Below are 15,489 nucleotides of genomic sequence, written 5' to 3'. Positions count from 1 at the left end.
AATATTTCAATTTCAATTTTCTTCTCATAATATTACAACTTTATTCCCATAACATTAGAACTTTTTCTCCAATGTAATCCAAAAATTACAACTTTATTTTGTTTTGTTTGATTCGCCTAATATTACAACTTAAAAAAATGTATTTTTTTTATATTTCAACTTTATACTACTAAATTGATTTCATTTTTCCTTGCAATAAAATAATAATAATGTTAAAAGAGAACCTTTTTCTTGTAAGATTACAACTTTTTTCACTTAATATTTTGACTTTGTTGACATAAAATTACTGCTGATTTTTCCATTTTTGCAGTTGTTTTTTTTTATTTTTTAGTTCTCTTGTTAAATTATATTTCTAGAATGTGCCGCAGGCCAATAAAAGGACAGCCCTGCCCTATTGTATGCCAATATTACTGCATGGTATGGAATATAATAACAATATCTGCAATGTAAGGATGCTAAGACACTTGGACTTGTTCTCAGGATGTGCAGTGTGGAAAAGCGGCATGAAATGTGTACCGTTGTCAAGGGAACAATGCTGGAAATGACGCTAACATGTCAACATCAGCAGAAAAACTACCAAAAATAGCAACACAATAAGTATCAAAAACATAACCTCCGACCTGGAGACTCAGCTGGCCCTCCTGGGGGGGGCAGTAGCCTGCGGTTCCATCAGTACAGCAGCAGGGCGACAAATAAAAGACAATTTAATAATCAAGTCTTCTTTGTTGTGACAGGAGAGCATCTGGCAGTCTGCTCACACACACTTGACACCTCCTCCATGGGGTCAAAGTTCATGAAAAGCCATTGTTTGCCTGCAAAATGGTGCTATGATTTTTGTTTGTGCGTTTTTCTTCCAGGCACAATTATAGTGTGGTTAATATTCTGACTGGGAAGACAAATTCAGCCAACATCTCAGAGAGGTCACCTCTACTGAGGTTCCCACAAGACGACAGGTGAGCATAGCGCCCTCATTGGTAATGCTACATACAATACAGTAGGCCATTATTACCTCCGCAGAGAAATTTAGAGTAACTAAGTGACAAAATGTGATGACGTCATATAAATTTAATCATTAAAAATAATCGTCAGAAACTAACTGTCAAAATATGATTGATGACTTGACACATCAGATGACATCATTTGGGAGGGGCGTGGTGAGGGGGTGTGGGGAAAAGGAAGAGGCGTGACTTTGTTATTTACATTAGAATGTGGCTATTATTCTAGAGGAGGGTTGATGGGCGTGGTTAAGGTGGTGAGGGGGGTGTGGAAATATATGAGATGTCTTATATAACGAGGAGTGTTTCAGTCAGACTATGAGTGACTGCTGGAGAAAAAAAAAAAAAAAAAAATGGCTGTGTTCAGGAAAAAGAGTCTGCATCTTGACGGGGGACGTCTGGTGGTTAGTGAGTTTAGAGGTATGGGAGTAGTTCCCTTTGTGGATCTATACAGTTATGAATATATGGAACCAGAGGTTACGCAGCTGAGAATTTATTCTACTGAATTTGAAAAACTGAAGAGCTCCATTCAAGATTTCATCGATTACATGCAGCATGTGCATGATGAAGGGGAAGTAGGACTTACGAGAATGCCGCCAAGTGTAGCGGTGAGAACGGATTCGCTACAGCGTGAAGGGGAGGGATCTTTTTTCGTCGATTGTTCGAGATCACACATCTGGCTGCTGGTGAGATATGGCTCCTCTGATGCTAATAGTGTCAGACCAAGAACTGTTATGGAGAAAGAGCGGCATTTCCCAATTCACCTGGCGTTCAAGGTGGAAGACTTCCCAAAGCTGGGTGATCTCTTGAAAGAAATGAGTTTGTTTTTCACTCAAGATAGTGTGAAGCGGAGGCATGACCTGCTGGAGAAGAGGTTAACCACTCGAGCTGAAGGCGGTGTTGGAAGACAGAGGCTGGCTAGTGTTAAAAGGCGGATAAATCTGAACCCCGTTTTTGACAGAGAACTGGAGGCTGATGGATTGGCCAGGAGAGGCTATGTTTCTGAATTGGAGACTGATTCCGCGTAATCACGCATGCGGGTCTCCGCCTTCTACACAGACCTCCCAGTCCTGCTTCTCTGACCCCTCCCACCAGAACCCTCCTACCAGACCCGCCTCCCACTAGGCCCTCCATCTACAAGACACGCCTCTCAGACCGGCCTACCAGACACACCCACTCGTTTTAAAATATAAATACAGAAGAAGTGGGAATAGAGAAAGTACTTTACTTCATCATGGCTGATTTTTCCTCGGACAACGCTCTGACCTCTCTTGCTGGAAACAACGTCGGCAGCAGCAGCACCAGCTGCAGCAGCTATGAAATCCGGGATGAAGAGCTTCTCAACTGGCTGTCAAACATTTCTCAGACATCTTCAGGACACGCTGAGATGTATAGGCCACTTTTCCACCGCTATCATGAGAATGATTCGACCCTTGTCACGACGTGTGAAGCGCAAGAGTACCAGACCGATCCCTACGCGTGCATGGTGAAGGGGGACATAGCGCTCACCCCTGGTCGGATCACTGGAGGATCCATAGCCAGCTCCGGTTCTCCACCCAAGGTGACTGAGCGAGAGGTGCCAGAAGGCTCACCGATGTATACAGTCGGTTGTTTTTCCCAATCCCTCGACAATGGACAGAGCCATGGCGAGCTACCATGCGGACCTCCATCCTACTGTCCATACTGGGGGGATAATGACAGCGGGGAAGAGGCAGCGCCTGCTCCAGTCTACACCATAGGAGCACACAAAGCGGTACTGACGCCTCCAGACTCGCCCGCGCCTCAGTCTCCGATAGCGGCGAGTGGCGGATTTCTAGACACTGTAAAGGCGTGCGTGGCTAGCGCCGTGCAAGTGGTGGTGCAGGAGCAGATAAAAAAAGACTGTTACGGCTGTGAAGTCGATCACCCTTCTCAACGTCAGCATCCCTGTCTCTATCCTCCAGAACCTGGATATTTCAACACTAACTTTAAACTGTTAACAGAGAATCTGATGACATGGGAATTTCTTCCAGCTCTCAAGTATACACTGGAATTACTTGGGTTAGACATACTGGATGCTAGAGTGGAAGGAGCAGCGGAGGCTTTTCTTTACGATCTGAAGCCTGAAGAAAACATTCTGGAGAAAGTTGCAGAGATCAGGCGCGCCTACATAGAAGACGACACGGATAGGGAAGATCTGCTGCAGCGTTTCCTCGGTTTCTGGAATCCTTGATTCATCAAAATGGGAAATTATTATTTTAAACCACCCCCTAAACCAGTTGACAGTTTTCTTTTAAAACATGCAATTGCTAATCGGATCAATGATGCATCGTTATATCTGGCAAGCGGGGATGTCGATACAAAAGACTTGGAGCGTTTTGAAAGAGTGATGGCCATTGTAAGGGATAAGGGTCCTTTAGACCACTGGGAGAATCTGGTGTATCTCGGGTCAGACTTAAACAGCGATGGTTTTGAAGCAACATTACGGGGCATTATCGGGAATATTTCTGTGTGTAGTCTCAACTCTAGTCTCATGCACGTCTTGTATACCTATGTAGTCGATGTAGCGGTGTGTAAACTGAAGAATGGAGATAAAGTTGATGTTGATCAGTTGCTAAATGTATTACATGCTTTACACGCTTCAATTTTGAAAAAAAAAAAAAAAAAAAGATTTTTTGTTTTTTTGATTTAATATAAAACATGTATTGTAATCACTAACTGTGTAATCACTAATCATGTGTGGTCATCAATAAAGTCGAAGTCAAAACATTGTCGTATGATCTTTTCTGTTCACTAGTAGACATGGCTTCAAAGAAGACAGAACGCATGCTGAAGAGTATATATTATGATCCTGCAAGAGCTGGATCTTATGGTGGGGTTGAAAGACTTCAAAAGGCTGTCGAAGAGCAGACGGGAAAAAAAGTTAGCGGGGATGAAGTGCGAGACTGGTTGTCAGCTCAGGATGCATATACCTTACACAAAACGGCACGAAAAACTTATGCTAGAAATCGTGTTTTTGTTCCTCGTCCTTTGTATCAATTTCAAGCCGATCTTTGTGATATGAGTGCTCTGTCTAAAGACAATGATCGGTTTAAATTCCTGCTTACAGTAATAGATGTATTTTCCAAGAAAGCTTATGCACGACCACTGAAAAACAAGACAGCCTTTGAAGTTGCAAAGGCTTTTGCTTCAATTTTAGACCAGAGTGGTATTCCGGCTAAAATTCAAACGGATTCAGGGAAAGAATTTTTTAATCGACTCTTTGAAAAACTAATGATGAAGTACAACATTCAACACTTTGCAACAGGAAGTGAACTGAAAGCATCAGTGGTGGAAAGATTTCACCGTACGTTGAAGGGAAAAATGTGGCGGTACTTCACTGCAAAAAACACTCGTAGGTATATAGACGTAATTCAAGATTTACTCGATAGCTATAACAACAGTTATCATAGTGGAATAAAAATGAAACCTGCGGAGGTAACCCCTAGCAAGACCTCGCAAGTGTTTGAAAATTTATATGGGACACTATCTCTGAGCGCAAAACCATCCGTATTTAAATTCAAAGAAGGAGACATTGTACGGATTTCAAAATACCGTGGAGTATTTGATAAAATGTATGAACAGTCATTCAGCGATGAATATTTTATAGTGAACGAACGTATCCCCAGAGTCCCCCCTGTTTATAAATTAAGGGATATAAGAGGTGAAATTCTGAATGGAACATTCTATGAACCAGAACTGCAGAAAGTGATAATTGGTTCTGACACTCTTTTCCGCATAGAAGAAATTTTAGACCGGAAAATTAAAAATGGTCAGAAGATGGTTTTAGTCCGGTGGCAAGGATGGCCTCGTCAGTTCGACTCTTGGCTAGCTGCTAACGAGGTCGTTGAGCTCAGGAAGAAGAGAAACAAGAAAGACCAGGAAACAGCACAATGACAGGACGAGAGTCTTTCTACGTGACACTACCGTCGAATGCCTGTAATGACATTTTCCCGAGCAATACCAGCTCGAACTATATGACAACATTGTCACAACCTATAGAGCTGGATGGAGCTTACGAGGTCGCTTTAGCTGAAATTATGTATTGTCATACATGGAATAATATACGTGGGGGTGAGAATGGTTATGAATTATTGGATCATTCGAAGCCAGCGAATCCTCCAATGTATATGAAAATTCCTAGGGGACATTATGACAGCATTGATCTAATACTGAGGGAGATAAATGCTTTATTTAAGTCAGTAAACATTGATCTAATTTTTCATTACAATTCTATAAACAGAAGAATTTATATATTAGGGAGTGCTAAATATTCTATCAAGTTCGAAGCGCCGCTGTCCTACATGCTGGGTTTTGAACCCGGTCAATGGATTAAAACAGAAGGAAATCCCGTGAGTAAATATCCCTGCGATATTAACGGCGGTCAATATAATTTTTTCGTCTATACCAATATTGTGGAAGCACAACATATCGGAGACTATGTTGTTCCCCTTCTAAGAATTGTTAAAAAGGAAGGATCTTACGGTGACCTGATCACTTTCTCCTACAACCGCTTACACTACGTTCCTGTCAATAAACAGCGCATACAGGATATCCAGATTGAATTAAAAACAGATTTAAATACCCCGATTCGATTCACATACGGGAAGACCATCTGCAAACTACACTTTAGACCGGTATCAAAGATCTTGATCTGAATTCAACAGAATAACCCAGAATGAATTCGCAAAGATTTGTGGATTATTATGTGAATCAGGCTGGAGGCGGATCACTCAACGGATTTGTTGGTGCCCCGGTTCTTTACGGCAGGGGATTTGGTTCTATGCTGAGTAGGGCATTCAGATTCGTCTTGCCTCTTCTTAAACGTGGAGCTAATATTGCCAGGCCACATTTGAAATCTGCTGTGAGAGGGATAGCATCTGATGTTGTTGGAGCTGTAACCAGCCATATTGCCAATCGTCGACGTGACGAAACTCAGGACGGATCGGGACTACTACGAATAGCACGTGGAAGAGGAAAAAGAGCTCTAGCAGCATTATCACACGCTATACCAAAAAAGAAACGTAAAACCTCATCGAAAATACACCGGAAAGTTAAAAGTCAACGAGGCGGAGGGGATATATTTTAACCATGTCTCTTACACATCACCTCTCGTCAGAGTGCACCAAATCAGAGCTCGACCTCTTTGCTCCTCCGATGACACAGCTATCTATAGATCAGACCAATTATGTAGAGATCCATCCTTTGAACTCTATTGCTGATCAAGAAGTGTTAGATTTCCTGATACCTGGAAACGGGAGTTTCTATCTAGATCTAAACTCAACACTACTCTATTTACGCCTCAAGATTACAAACGCCGATGGGACTAATCTCGGAAATGCTGATAACTGTGGAATAATACAGTACCCTCTAAATACTATATTTTCACAGGTAGATGTCAGTCTGAACGATGTTCTCATTAGCTCTTCATCCGCAACTCATCCTTACAGATCTATTATTGAAACCCTCCTCAACTTTTCACGACAAACATTGGAGAGTCAGTTTTCAGCAGGTCTGTGGTACAAAGACGATGGCGATGATTTAGATTCAATTGACACGACACCTGGCGGCCCCAACAAAGGCCTTATCAAGCGTACAAGCTTCACTCGTGGTTCGCGACCATTCGAGTTAATTGGTCCCCTGCACAGTGACATTTTTTTTTCCGAAAGACTCCTGCTAAACAATGTGGATGTGCGATTGAAACTTGTAAAGGCTAAAAGTGCTTTTACACTGATGTCCGCTGCAGCTGACGAGTTCAATTTAAACATTCTGAGTGCTAGCATTTTTGTGAAAAAGGTGCAAGTCTCGCCGGATGTCATGCTAGGACATTCAGCCGCTTTAATGAAATCCAACGCAATTTACCCGATAAGTCGTGTTGTTGTTAAAAATTTTAGCATTCCAGCGCAGTCACGTGTATGTTCACAGGACAACTTGTATCTGGGTAGACTTCCAAAATATATAGTCGTCGGAATTGTCGACCACAGAGCATTTGTCGGAGCAAGGGAGCTGAACCCATTTAAGTTCCAACATGCAAATCTTGAATACCTCTCTCTCAGTGTAAATTCACGCTTTATCCCGGCGAAACCTTACCAACCCAACTTTAATACACATCAGAGTGTTCGCGAATTTTACAATCTCTATCTGGGAACAAACAGACACCTCAGAGACGCTCCCCTGAGTATTGACCGCGAAAACTTTGAAAATGGTTACTCACTGTTTCTGTTCAATCTGTCAAGAGACGATGAAATGGACGCTGAAGCTCTCTCTCCTGCGCTACATGGAACATGCCGTTTGGATTTAAGATTCAGAATGGCGTTACCGAGAACTATGACATTGATTGTGTACGCTTGTTACGACAGTGTCATAGAGATAAACTCGAAGCGTCAGGTTCTGATCGACTACTAAAACTGGAGAAATGAACAACCATCAAATAGATTCTATCCTGAGACCGATCTTGGGCGAGACGTTTGGAGGGGTTTGGCCTAGTGATTTACTGCCAACTAAGATTGATAAACGACCGTGCTATCTCGTCGTTAACACCCATGACCAAACCCGTGAGGGTGAACACTGGGTGGGGATGATTATTGAAGCTGAACAAGACAAATCATGCTTCTTCGACAGCTATGGCCATGAACCGGATTTTATATTTTATCCTGAAAGTTTTATAACTTTCCTCACTAGAAATTCTCATGAAATACGCTACAACAAACTCCAAGTACAAGATGACAACTCTTCGACTTGTGGCGCCCATGTTATTTTTTTCCTCTGTCAACGCTTTAAAGGACTCTCTTTTCAAGAAGTAATGAGGCTGTATTCTGATAATTTAAAAAAGAATGATGCTCTTGTCACCAAGTTTGTCAAGAAAAATGTTAAATGTATTTCACATGTGAAGACCGCTAAAACCTGTAATCAGAAAGCATGCTCTTTAAAACTATTTAATGAGTGTTATATCTGTTCTGAATAAATGCTCTTACTCCGATGTATAATTCCCAATAAATTTTTATTGGTAAAAAAAAAAACATACAGTCTGCATGAATTCATTTGTATCGAGTGAAATCTAACCAGTTGGAGGGGATCGGTGTAGACAATCGCCATTCAGACGCTGTAGGTGTATACAGTTGATGAACGAGATTCGGACTGTCATAATCTCTGTCTAACGGTGATGCCGCCCCAGATTTTTTCCCCCCGCGTTTTCTCTTACTCCGACGTATCTGAGGGCGAGGTTCACTCGTGGTATTGGAGGGTTTAAGTCGTAATTGCTCGCGTGCGTGAGTGTTCATAACAGTTGTGATTGGAATATTTAATTCAGAAATTGTTTTTAAAAATGTATCCCATCCGCGAGGTACGGTCCGTCCGTGGAATCGACGGTTTGTCAGAGTTTTCATTAAATCGAAAATATGAGACCCTTTAATGAGGTTGTCCTGCACAATTATCTCGCCTGAACGGTTCCATCTTAGAAGGTCTGAATTACGAAGCTTCTGTAGAATATATGCCGCATTTTTCCGATTGCGTGATCCTATGTTGTCTAAAATCTCTTTTTCAATGTTGTCAGGACGTTCTTCCTCTTCAACCTTGACATAGTCACCTACATCTTCACCTCCTTTCTCTGTGGGTGTAGTAGGTAGTTTCAAAAGTATTTCACGACTGCGACTCTCCTCCTTTCTGAGTAAGGCCAGATATTTTTCAAGTAGATCGTTATAATGTAGTGACTTGCTGTATGCCGGTCCAGGTTGTTTTAACAGACGTTCCATTTTCTCTTCCAAAACATGCTGAGCTTTCTCGCTGATGTTTTCTGCATGCGTCTTCTTCTGGGTTAAAGTCTCTAGTTGATGGGGGGAAATCATGTACATTTTACTAAATGACGCCATGACGATGGTCTGTGTCTATCTCCCACCGGTAAACAAACTGGTTAGGAGTGGGATTGCTGCTCCTAATAACGCCCCAAGGAAACCACCGGACTGTGTCAACACCTTACGCTTATGTTTTATGGCAGTTTTACGGTTAGCAAAGAGTTTGATGATTTTTTTCTGCTTTTTTAACCTACTGTACTGCTCGGAGGATAGTGGGATGTTCCCCTTCAAAACATTCAAAGCTATCTCACAGACTGCCAGGACGAGATCTTTCGATGCATGGCTAAGAAGGCTCTGTCTCTCTTTTGGTTTTAGACTGAGCAGGGCTTTTAAAATGGGGAGGTTTCTTTTAATCCGCTTTGACATGGTTTAAATCACTTTTTATACTGATACACTACAGGCCACTCGTGTGGAAGTATGCCGCTTCTCAGTCGGAAATGTTCTGGACAGTCGGGTCTTAAGTCCACGATTAAATATGAGTAGGGGTCTTTAGTCGCGTCATTAAAACTCTGAAGAAAATATTCTCTTCGTCCGGGGAACATTTGCTGAGCCAGAATTCTAATCTGCAGTTTATCACGAGGCGATTTGAAAAGGACCATATAATTAGTGTTTAAACTAATAGTTCTGCTATGTTTTCCTTGATGAAACAAGTTTTGAACTAGAAAGATTACAGATAATTTTCGATGATGTCTATACATTGTAAATGCCTTCATTAATTCATCATGATTCGCCCCAACGTCCATGCAATCATCGACAACTAAAAGACTGTGCTGATTTGATGGAAAAATATTTTCATCCGTCAAAGAGTCAGGGATTCCTTCAATAAATTTAATCTTTACATCTCTAGCCAATTCATCATACATGGGTTGGTAGGATGAATAGCTCCAGATGATTCGATCGGGAACTCTGGAAAAAGTATCCTTCATATTTTGGAGTACATGTTTCACAAAGAACGACTTCCCACTTCCACTTGCCCCTACAAGGAGAGCGGTGAATGGAAGTTTGAAACGAGGATCAAAATATACTTCTTCCATGTTACGCATCTGCTGTTTCTGTAAACTGGCAACCTAAATAACCAGAACACTGATTTTATTCACAGACATCAAGATGTAAACACAAACAAATGAAGAAGGGTTTATTGATATAGCATATGTGCATATATGATTTACTACAGATTACATCATGACTAAAAATACAGAATACATCTTCAAGAAAAACACAGAATACATGATAAAAAATATAAAAAACAGAATAGAATTACAAAACAATGATATAATTCTAAAAAGGTCTGGGTAGAAAAGTCATCAGGTCAAACCGTCATAAATCTACACAGTCCTTTTCAGAAATTGCTGCCGTTTCATCCTGGAACTAATAACCAAATGGTAATGTTTTTCCATCTGCAAGGAGTCGTCTTTTATCATAGACAACTGCGAAGTTGATTATGCGTTGTTTATTAGTGAGTTCAAAGGCTTTCATATTGCGAGTAATTTTATTGTAATGTGTAGAGATTTCACGCCGATTGTCCGGCTCTCTGAGATATCCCTCTACCAGATCTGTGAGGCTGTCAAAGTTAATTTTTTTACAGTTTTCATAATTTTGTGTAATCCCTTTAGCACGTAAAGTCACCTTACCCTGTTGTGTGAGATAGGCATACGATTTGGGACCCGCAGCGCTCCAATTGCATATGTAGTCTCCATGATCTAATTCTGATGTCAAATCTCCGAGATAATTACCGAGTGGAGGGTTATATTGATCAGAGGGGCTGCTTGTGTAAACGATAGAATCAGTGTCACAGTACAGAACACGATCTTGGAGCAAATCTAATTGCTTGTAAAGTTCAAGTCGTGCATAAGAAGTTGTGAACGCCGCTAGAAAAATATTTGCGTCGCCTGGGGGTAAGACACACCTAGAATTATGGCGCCATTGAACAAGTGCAATATCGTCATTTATGAAGTGAAACTGTGAAATGTCGTACTTGCTAGAAAAGAGAAATTCAAAAAAGCGTTGCGGTGTGCTCACCAGACTGGTTGAGAGCTGGTTTGATCTTTGTGCTAGTTTTCCCCAGAGAGAATTTAGCAGTAGTTTGGCAATCTGTCTTTTTGCGGGGTTGTAGACAATTTTCTCCGGATCGAGATCGATACCTTGCTTCTCTTTATAGTCACGGATGTAACCCTGTTTAGTCTGAAGAGTTTCAACTCCGCTAGGGTAGCCCGACGCCTCTTGCTTCTGTTTAAGGAAAGTGTAGATATAGTCTTTAAACAGCACATCTGATTTCTCTTCGAAGTTCCATATTTCGTAAATTTCAGCCAGAAAATACCCCTTTCGCACTGCCTCGATTACTTCTATCGTTACCCACACCCCTTGGAGGGCCCGTTCTTCATCATTGTGTGTACAGTCAGTAGTTTGATTGTTCACGAGTGCACATAATCGACACAGTGTGAAAATTAATTTCCCTTTGTCGTTTCTAATAGGCAGTACAGGGAAAAACAGTTGACGTGGAGGGTAAACTTTAGCATGTATTAATCCAAAGTAATTTTCAATGCTGTCAAAATCCTTTCGAATTATTTTCGGATGCCCTAATGGGTAGTGAAAATGTGCATTTACAAACGGATACAACGATGTGAAATCAACGTAATTTACACGCTCACCTGGGCTGACAACATGGCGGAGACGGATAGCAGCCGTACGGCCTCCATATAAGGCTGCTCTGGGATCTAACGGAATTGGTTCTTGAAACCTCTCTAAGAAAGATTTAACATTCGGGTCTGTTTTTTTCTGTACACTCCATTCGTGTTCCCACTTGATCACCACAGTTTGCACCTTGTAATCGTTTTGTAATCGATCCAGCCTTTTCAAAGTCTCAGAGTACACCTCACTAAAACAAGTCTTTGACAATGGAGAAACATCACTTCCCATATAACACTTTGGACAGCCATGAAAATAACAGCCTAGAAATTCAAAGACAACTTTCCCTCCATTTAACTCTCCATATCCATCAACTGAATAACGCCCAAATTTAACTTCACCTCCGTTCAAAGCATGTCTTATTGAAATCCCCCGTGAGAAGGCCTCATACTCAAGCCACTGTATAGACGCATGTGAGAAAGCCTTGCTGTTTGTTTTGTAATTGTTAGGACAGGGAATCGCGATTGTATTGGGTTTTAAAAATTTTGTTTGAAAGACATTCAAAGCTGCTGAAGCAATGGTCACACTGTCAAAAGGATCACAGTCTGTTGTTTTTATGAATTCATTACGGAAATTGCTTGCACCCTCGGCTAAGATTTCAACATCGTTTTCACAGTAAGATACTAACTCTGCATCATAGTCAAACTCTTGATCTTTGACAGTCTGATACCAGTTAAGGAAATCCTCTCTTTGTTTTGGACTCATTTCGTCAGGTGAGTACATCTCGGCCGGTGGATAGCTTCCTCTATAGCCATTTTTTGAAAGATCGGTAAATCTGTGTGGGAAGTAGCCTTTTTTAAGCTGTGTCTTACATCCCAACGCCTTGGAAAAGTCTCTGAGTGGGATAGGAATAAATGAGAACGAGTCAATAAATTTAAGTTGAAAGTCATTATCCAGGATCAGGATTATTTTACTCCCTTGTGCTATCACAGACGGTGACAAACCTTGAGTTACATAAGCATTCAAGATGATATGATGATCAAAACCTTTGCCAAAATGGGAAATGAAAGTTGTCTGTTTATGTTTTTTCTGTCGGAAATGGAGAAGAAATTTTAAAGCGCATGAATGCCCCTTCCAGACACGGCGCTCACCATTAAGTGACTGAGCCACCACAAGCACCGGAAGATGGGTTCCAGTGGTTTGAGAAGTCTCAAAATCAAAAAATACAATCTTTTTTTCATGTATTTCTTTTTCAGATTTGATTGGTTTTGTACGCATGTAACAGACATGTTTATCTTCGCCGCTTTCAATCATAGAGTTATTAGCTGATGTCTGCTCTAACTCATTGTTACGAGACGACAATGTTGTTTTAGGTTGTTTACAAATTGTGCACATCTTGATAGCACAAGTATGCTCTTTAGGATCTCTGATAGATGTGTAGTACAATGATTTACATCTAGGACATGTTTTATTGGTCTGACACATGCTGGCCATCTTTTTGATTTTCGGATGCCATTTTTTCTCGCGATGTCGTTCGTAGCATTGTCTATTTGTACAGAATCGATTGCAATCAGCACAGTAGGTTTTTTGAATTGGACCCTGTTTACAATCTGTGCAACAGATGTTGCAGCTTTTTTCACAGAAATGCTTATATTGACACTGATACCCTGTGTGACAATGTTTACAGAAAAACTTCACACCTAGAAATCCCTTAATATTATTTATCCCGTAAAAATGATTATTGTGTAAAAGCAGATAGCGTATTGTGTCTCGTTCGGGTGTTCCTGTTTGAAATGTAACCAGGTTGTTGTTTTTTTCTCTGTCAGACGTTTGGTAAAAGATAACAATTTTACACGCTAACAGCTCCTCAAATTTGACAACATCATCGAATGTGACCATTGTATCAGCAGTCAGACCTGCTCTGGTATGGATGTCCCAGCCTGCCTTTATGGCTTCCATCATCGTCAACTTCGGATTTGTCAGTAATGCCAGATTTACAGCAAAACATGTTTGATCGGGATTGGGGAGTACAAATAAATGTCGTGCTTTTTTCTTCACAATTTCGCTCGCAAGACATGATTCAATTCGTCTCTTACCCCCTCCCCGCGGAGCCTTCACAAAATTGACAATTAGCTCAAGCGATCCATCGGTGAAAACAGACATATTACTCTGGACTAATCTGTCTAAAAGTTCCTGTAATTGTGACACTGTCCCCTCTCCATAACGCACGCTCATTGAGACATCGTCTTGCAAACGATCAGCACGCAGATTAACTTGGATAACGTCATTTGGCTGGACATCAGCTCTGTGAATCATGCTTGAAATCCTATCGCGAAAACCATTTGTGACATTCAAATAAAATTCACGAAAATTGGGAATTGCAGATGGTGGTGGAAAGCGAAGGAAAGAGCGAATCTCAACATTATTAAATCTTTCACGGTTTGTGACATGCATGTCATCACTAGTGCAAGGTGCTGGAACATTAACAGCCGCACTATTTGTGTTGTTTATCCCCATAGATGTGGATTGACCCTCATTACTCTGATTGATGACGCTCTCTGTCTGTTCACCCTCGCCCCCACCCCCCACCTGATGGCCTCTTTCCAGAATGTTGAGTGCATCACAACACTGACTGTCTGATGGAGACCACGGGTCATCTATTTGACTGTTGAGTGCATCACAACACTGACTGTCTGATGGAGACCACGGGTCATCTATTTGACTGTTGAGTGCATCACAACACTGACTGTCTGATGGAGACCAAGGTCCTGAGTCAACATTGCTTTGCGATACGGGCGAAGGAACGGGGGAGGGGTATCTGTACATTTGGAGTAAGGAAATTAGCTCATCAGGGGATGGAAGAAAAACTTCTCCCCCTCTTTCAGGTGAATCATGCCGAGCCTGAATTGGGCTATTTTGGGGAGAAGGCTGATTAGCCCGGCCTTCAGATCTTTGACAGTTGATCTCTGAGATCAACTGGAGAAGATGCTCTCTAATTTCAGGGGAATTGTTGTGATCTGATTCCGCACTGCTATGCGGAACGGGGCAGGGGTATCTGTACATTTGGAGCAAGGAAATTAGCTCATCAGGGGATGGAAGAAAAACTTCTCCCCCTCTTTCAGGTGAATCATGCTGAGGCAGAATTGGACTGTTTCGGGGAGAACCCTGATTAGCCCCGCCTTCGGATCTTTCTCGGTTTATCTCAGAGATCAAGTGGAGGAGATGCTCTCTAATTTCAGGGGAATTGTTGTGATCTGGTTCAGCCATTTGTCTTTATCACCCGATCAAAAATTAGTCTTCAAATTGCAACCTGCGATGGACTCTTTGTGGCAGTGTTCTTTGTTCACGAGTGGCACGTCTAGCGTTAGCTGAATATGAATTGACAGAATGCCTGCGTCTAACGTTCTGTCTAAGTTGATTATATATATTCTCAATCATGCGGCGATTTAAACATGCTATATCATACATGTATCTTCTGAACACTTGTTCGACAATTAGCACAGAGGTGTTGAAATCCACTGTTTCAATTCCATCATTGTCTGAGACTATATCCCTCTGATTTAGAGCTTGCATGTCAACATATTCACTTTCACTATCTGGAAAATAATGAAATCTTTCCTGGTTGTAGACTCCAGCGTCAGATGTCTCCTCCTGTCCCGTTTCTTGTCCCACATCGGACTCTGCTGTGTTTTCCTCGAATTCTGTGTCGTTTTCTCCCTCTGTCACATCCAGCGTTGAGGGGGTCAGTGGCGCAATCCCTATAACAGAGCAGACTCTGTTATTCATCAACATTTACACAGTACATACAGAGATAATTGTTGACATAAATATGAATTCATTAAAACCGACACACATTTGTTTAACTTACCGTGACTTGAGTTTGGACTTGTAAACCCCACAATAAAATGCAGTGGGTTTTGGACCGGCGGTGTTAAAGTGTTTTCCACGAATCCCGAAGTCTGTCCCCAAACTCCCCCGTCTATCGTAGAGCGATCGCCCTC

At 41.5% G+C, this 15,489-nt stretch overlaps 1 protein-coding gene across 1 annotated transcript; it reads right to left on the bottom strand.

Moving 5' to 3' along the window:
* Positions 1–2,762: 2,762 nt before the first annotated feature.
* On the bottom strand, positions 2,763–15,484 carry LOC129174702 (uncharacterized). The gene is made up of 2 exons (XM_054766494.1): positions 15,357–15,484; positions 2,763–15,246 (listed from the first exon to the last, which is right to left on the bottom strand). Exon 2 carries the CDS (start codon positions 14,753–14,755, stop codon positions 10,232–10,234), a length of 4,524 nt encoding a protein of 1,507 aa, XP_054622469.1. The 5' UTR covers positions 14,756–15,246; positions 15,357–15,484; the 3' UTR covers positions 2,763–10,231.
* Between the last annotated feature and the right edge of the window lie 5 nt (positions 15,485–15,489).

Source organism: Dunckerocampus dactyliophorus, unplaced genomic scaffold (assembly GCF_027744805.1).
Source record: "Dunckerocampus dactyliophorus isolate RoL2022-P2 unplaced genomic scaffold, RoL_Ddac_1.1 HiC_scaffold_162, whole genome shotgun sequence".
In the NCBI taxonomy this organism is placed as follows: Eukaryota; Metazoa; Chordata; class Actinopteri; order Syngnathiformes; family Syngnathidae; genus Dunckerocampus; species Dunckerocampus dactyliophorus.
Note: the sequence above shows the minus strand (reverse complement) of the source record. Positions and strands in the feature narration are given on the sequence as shown.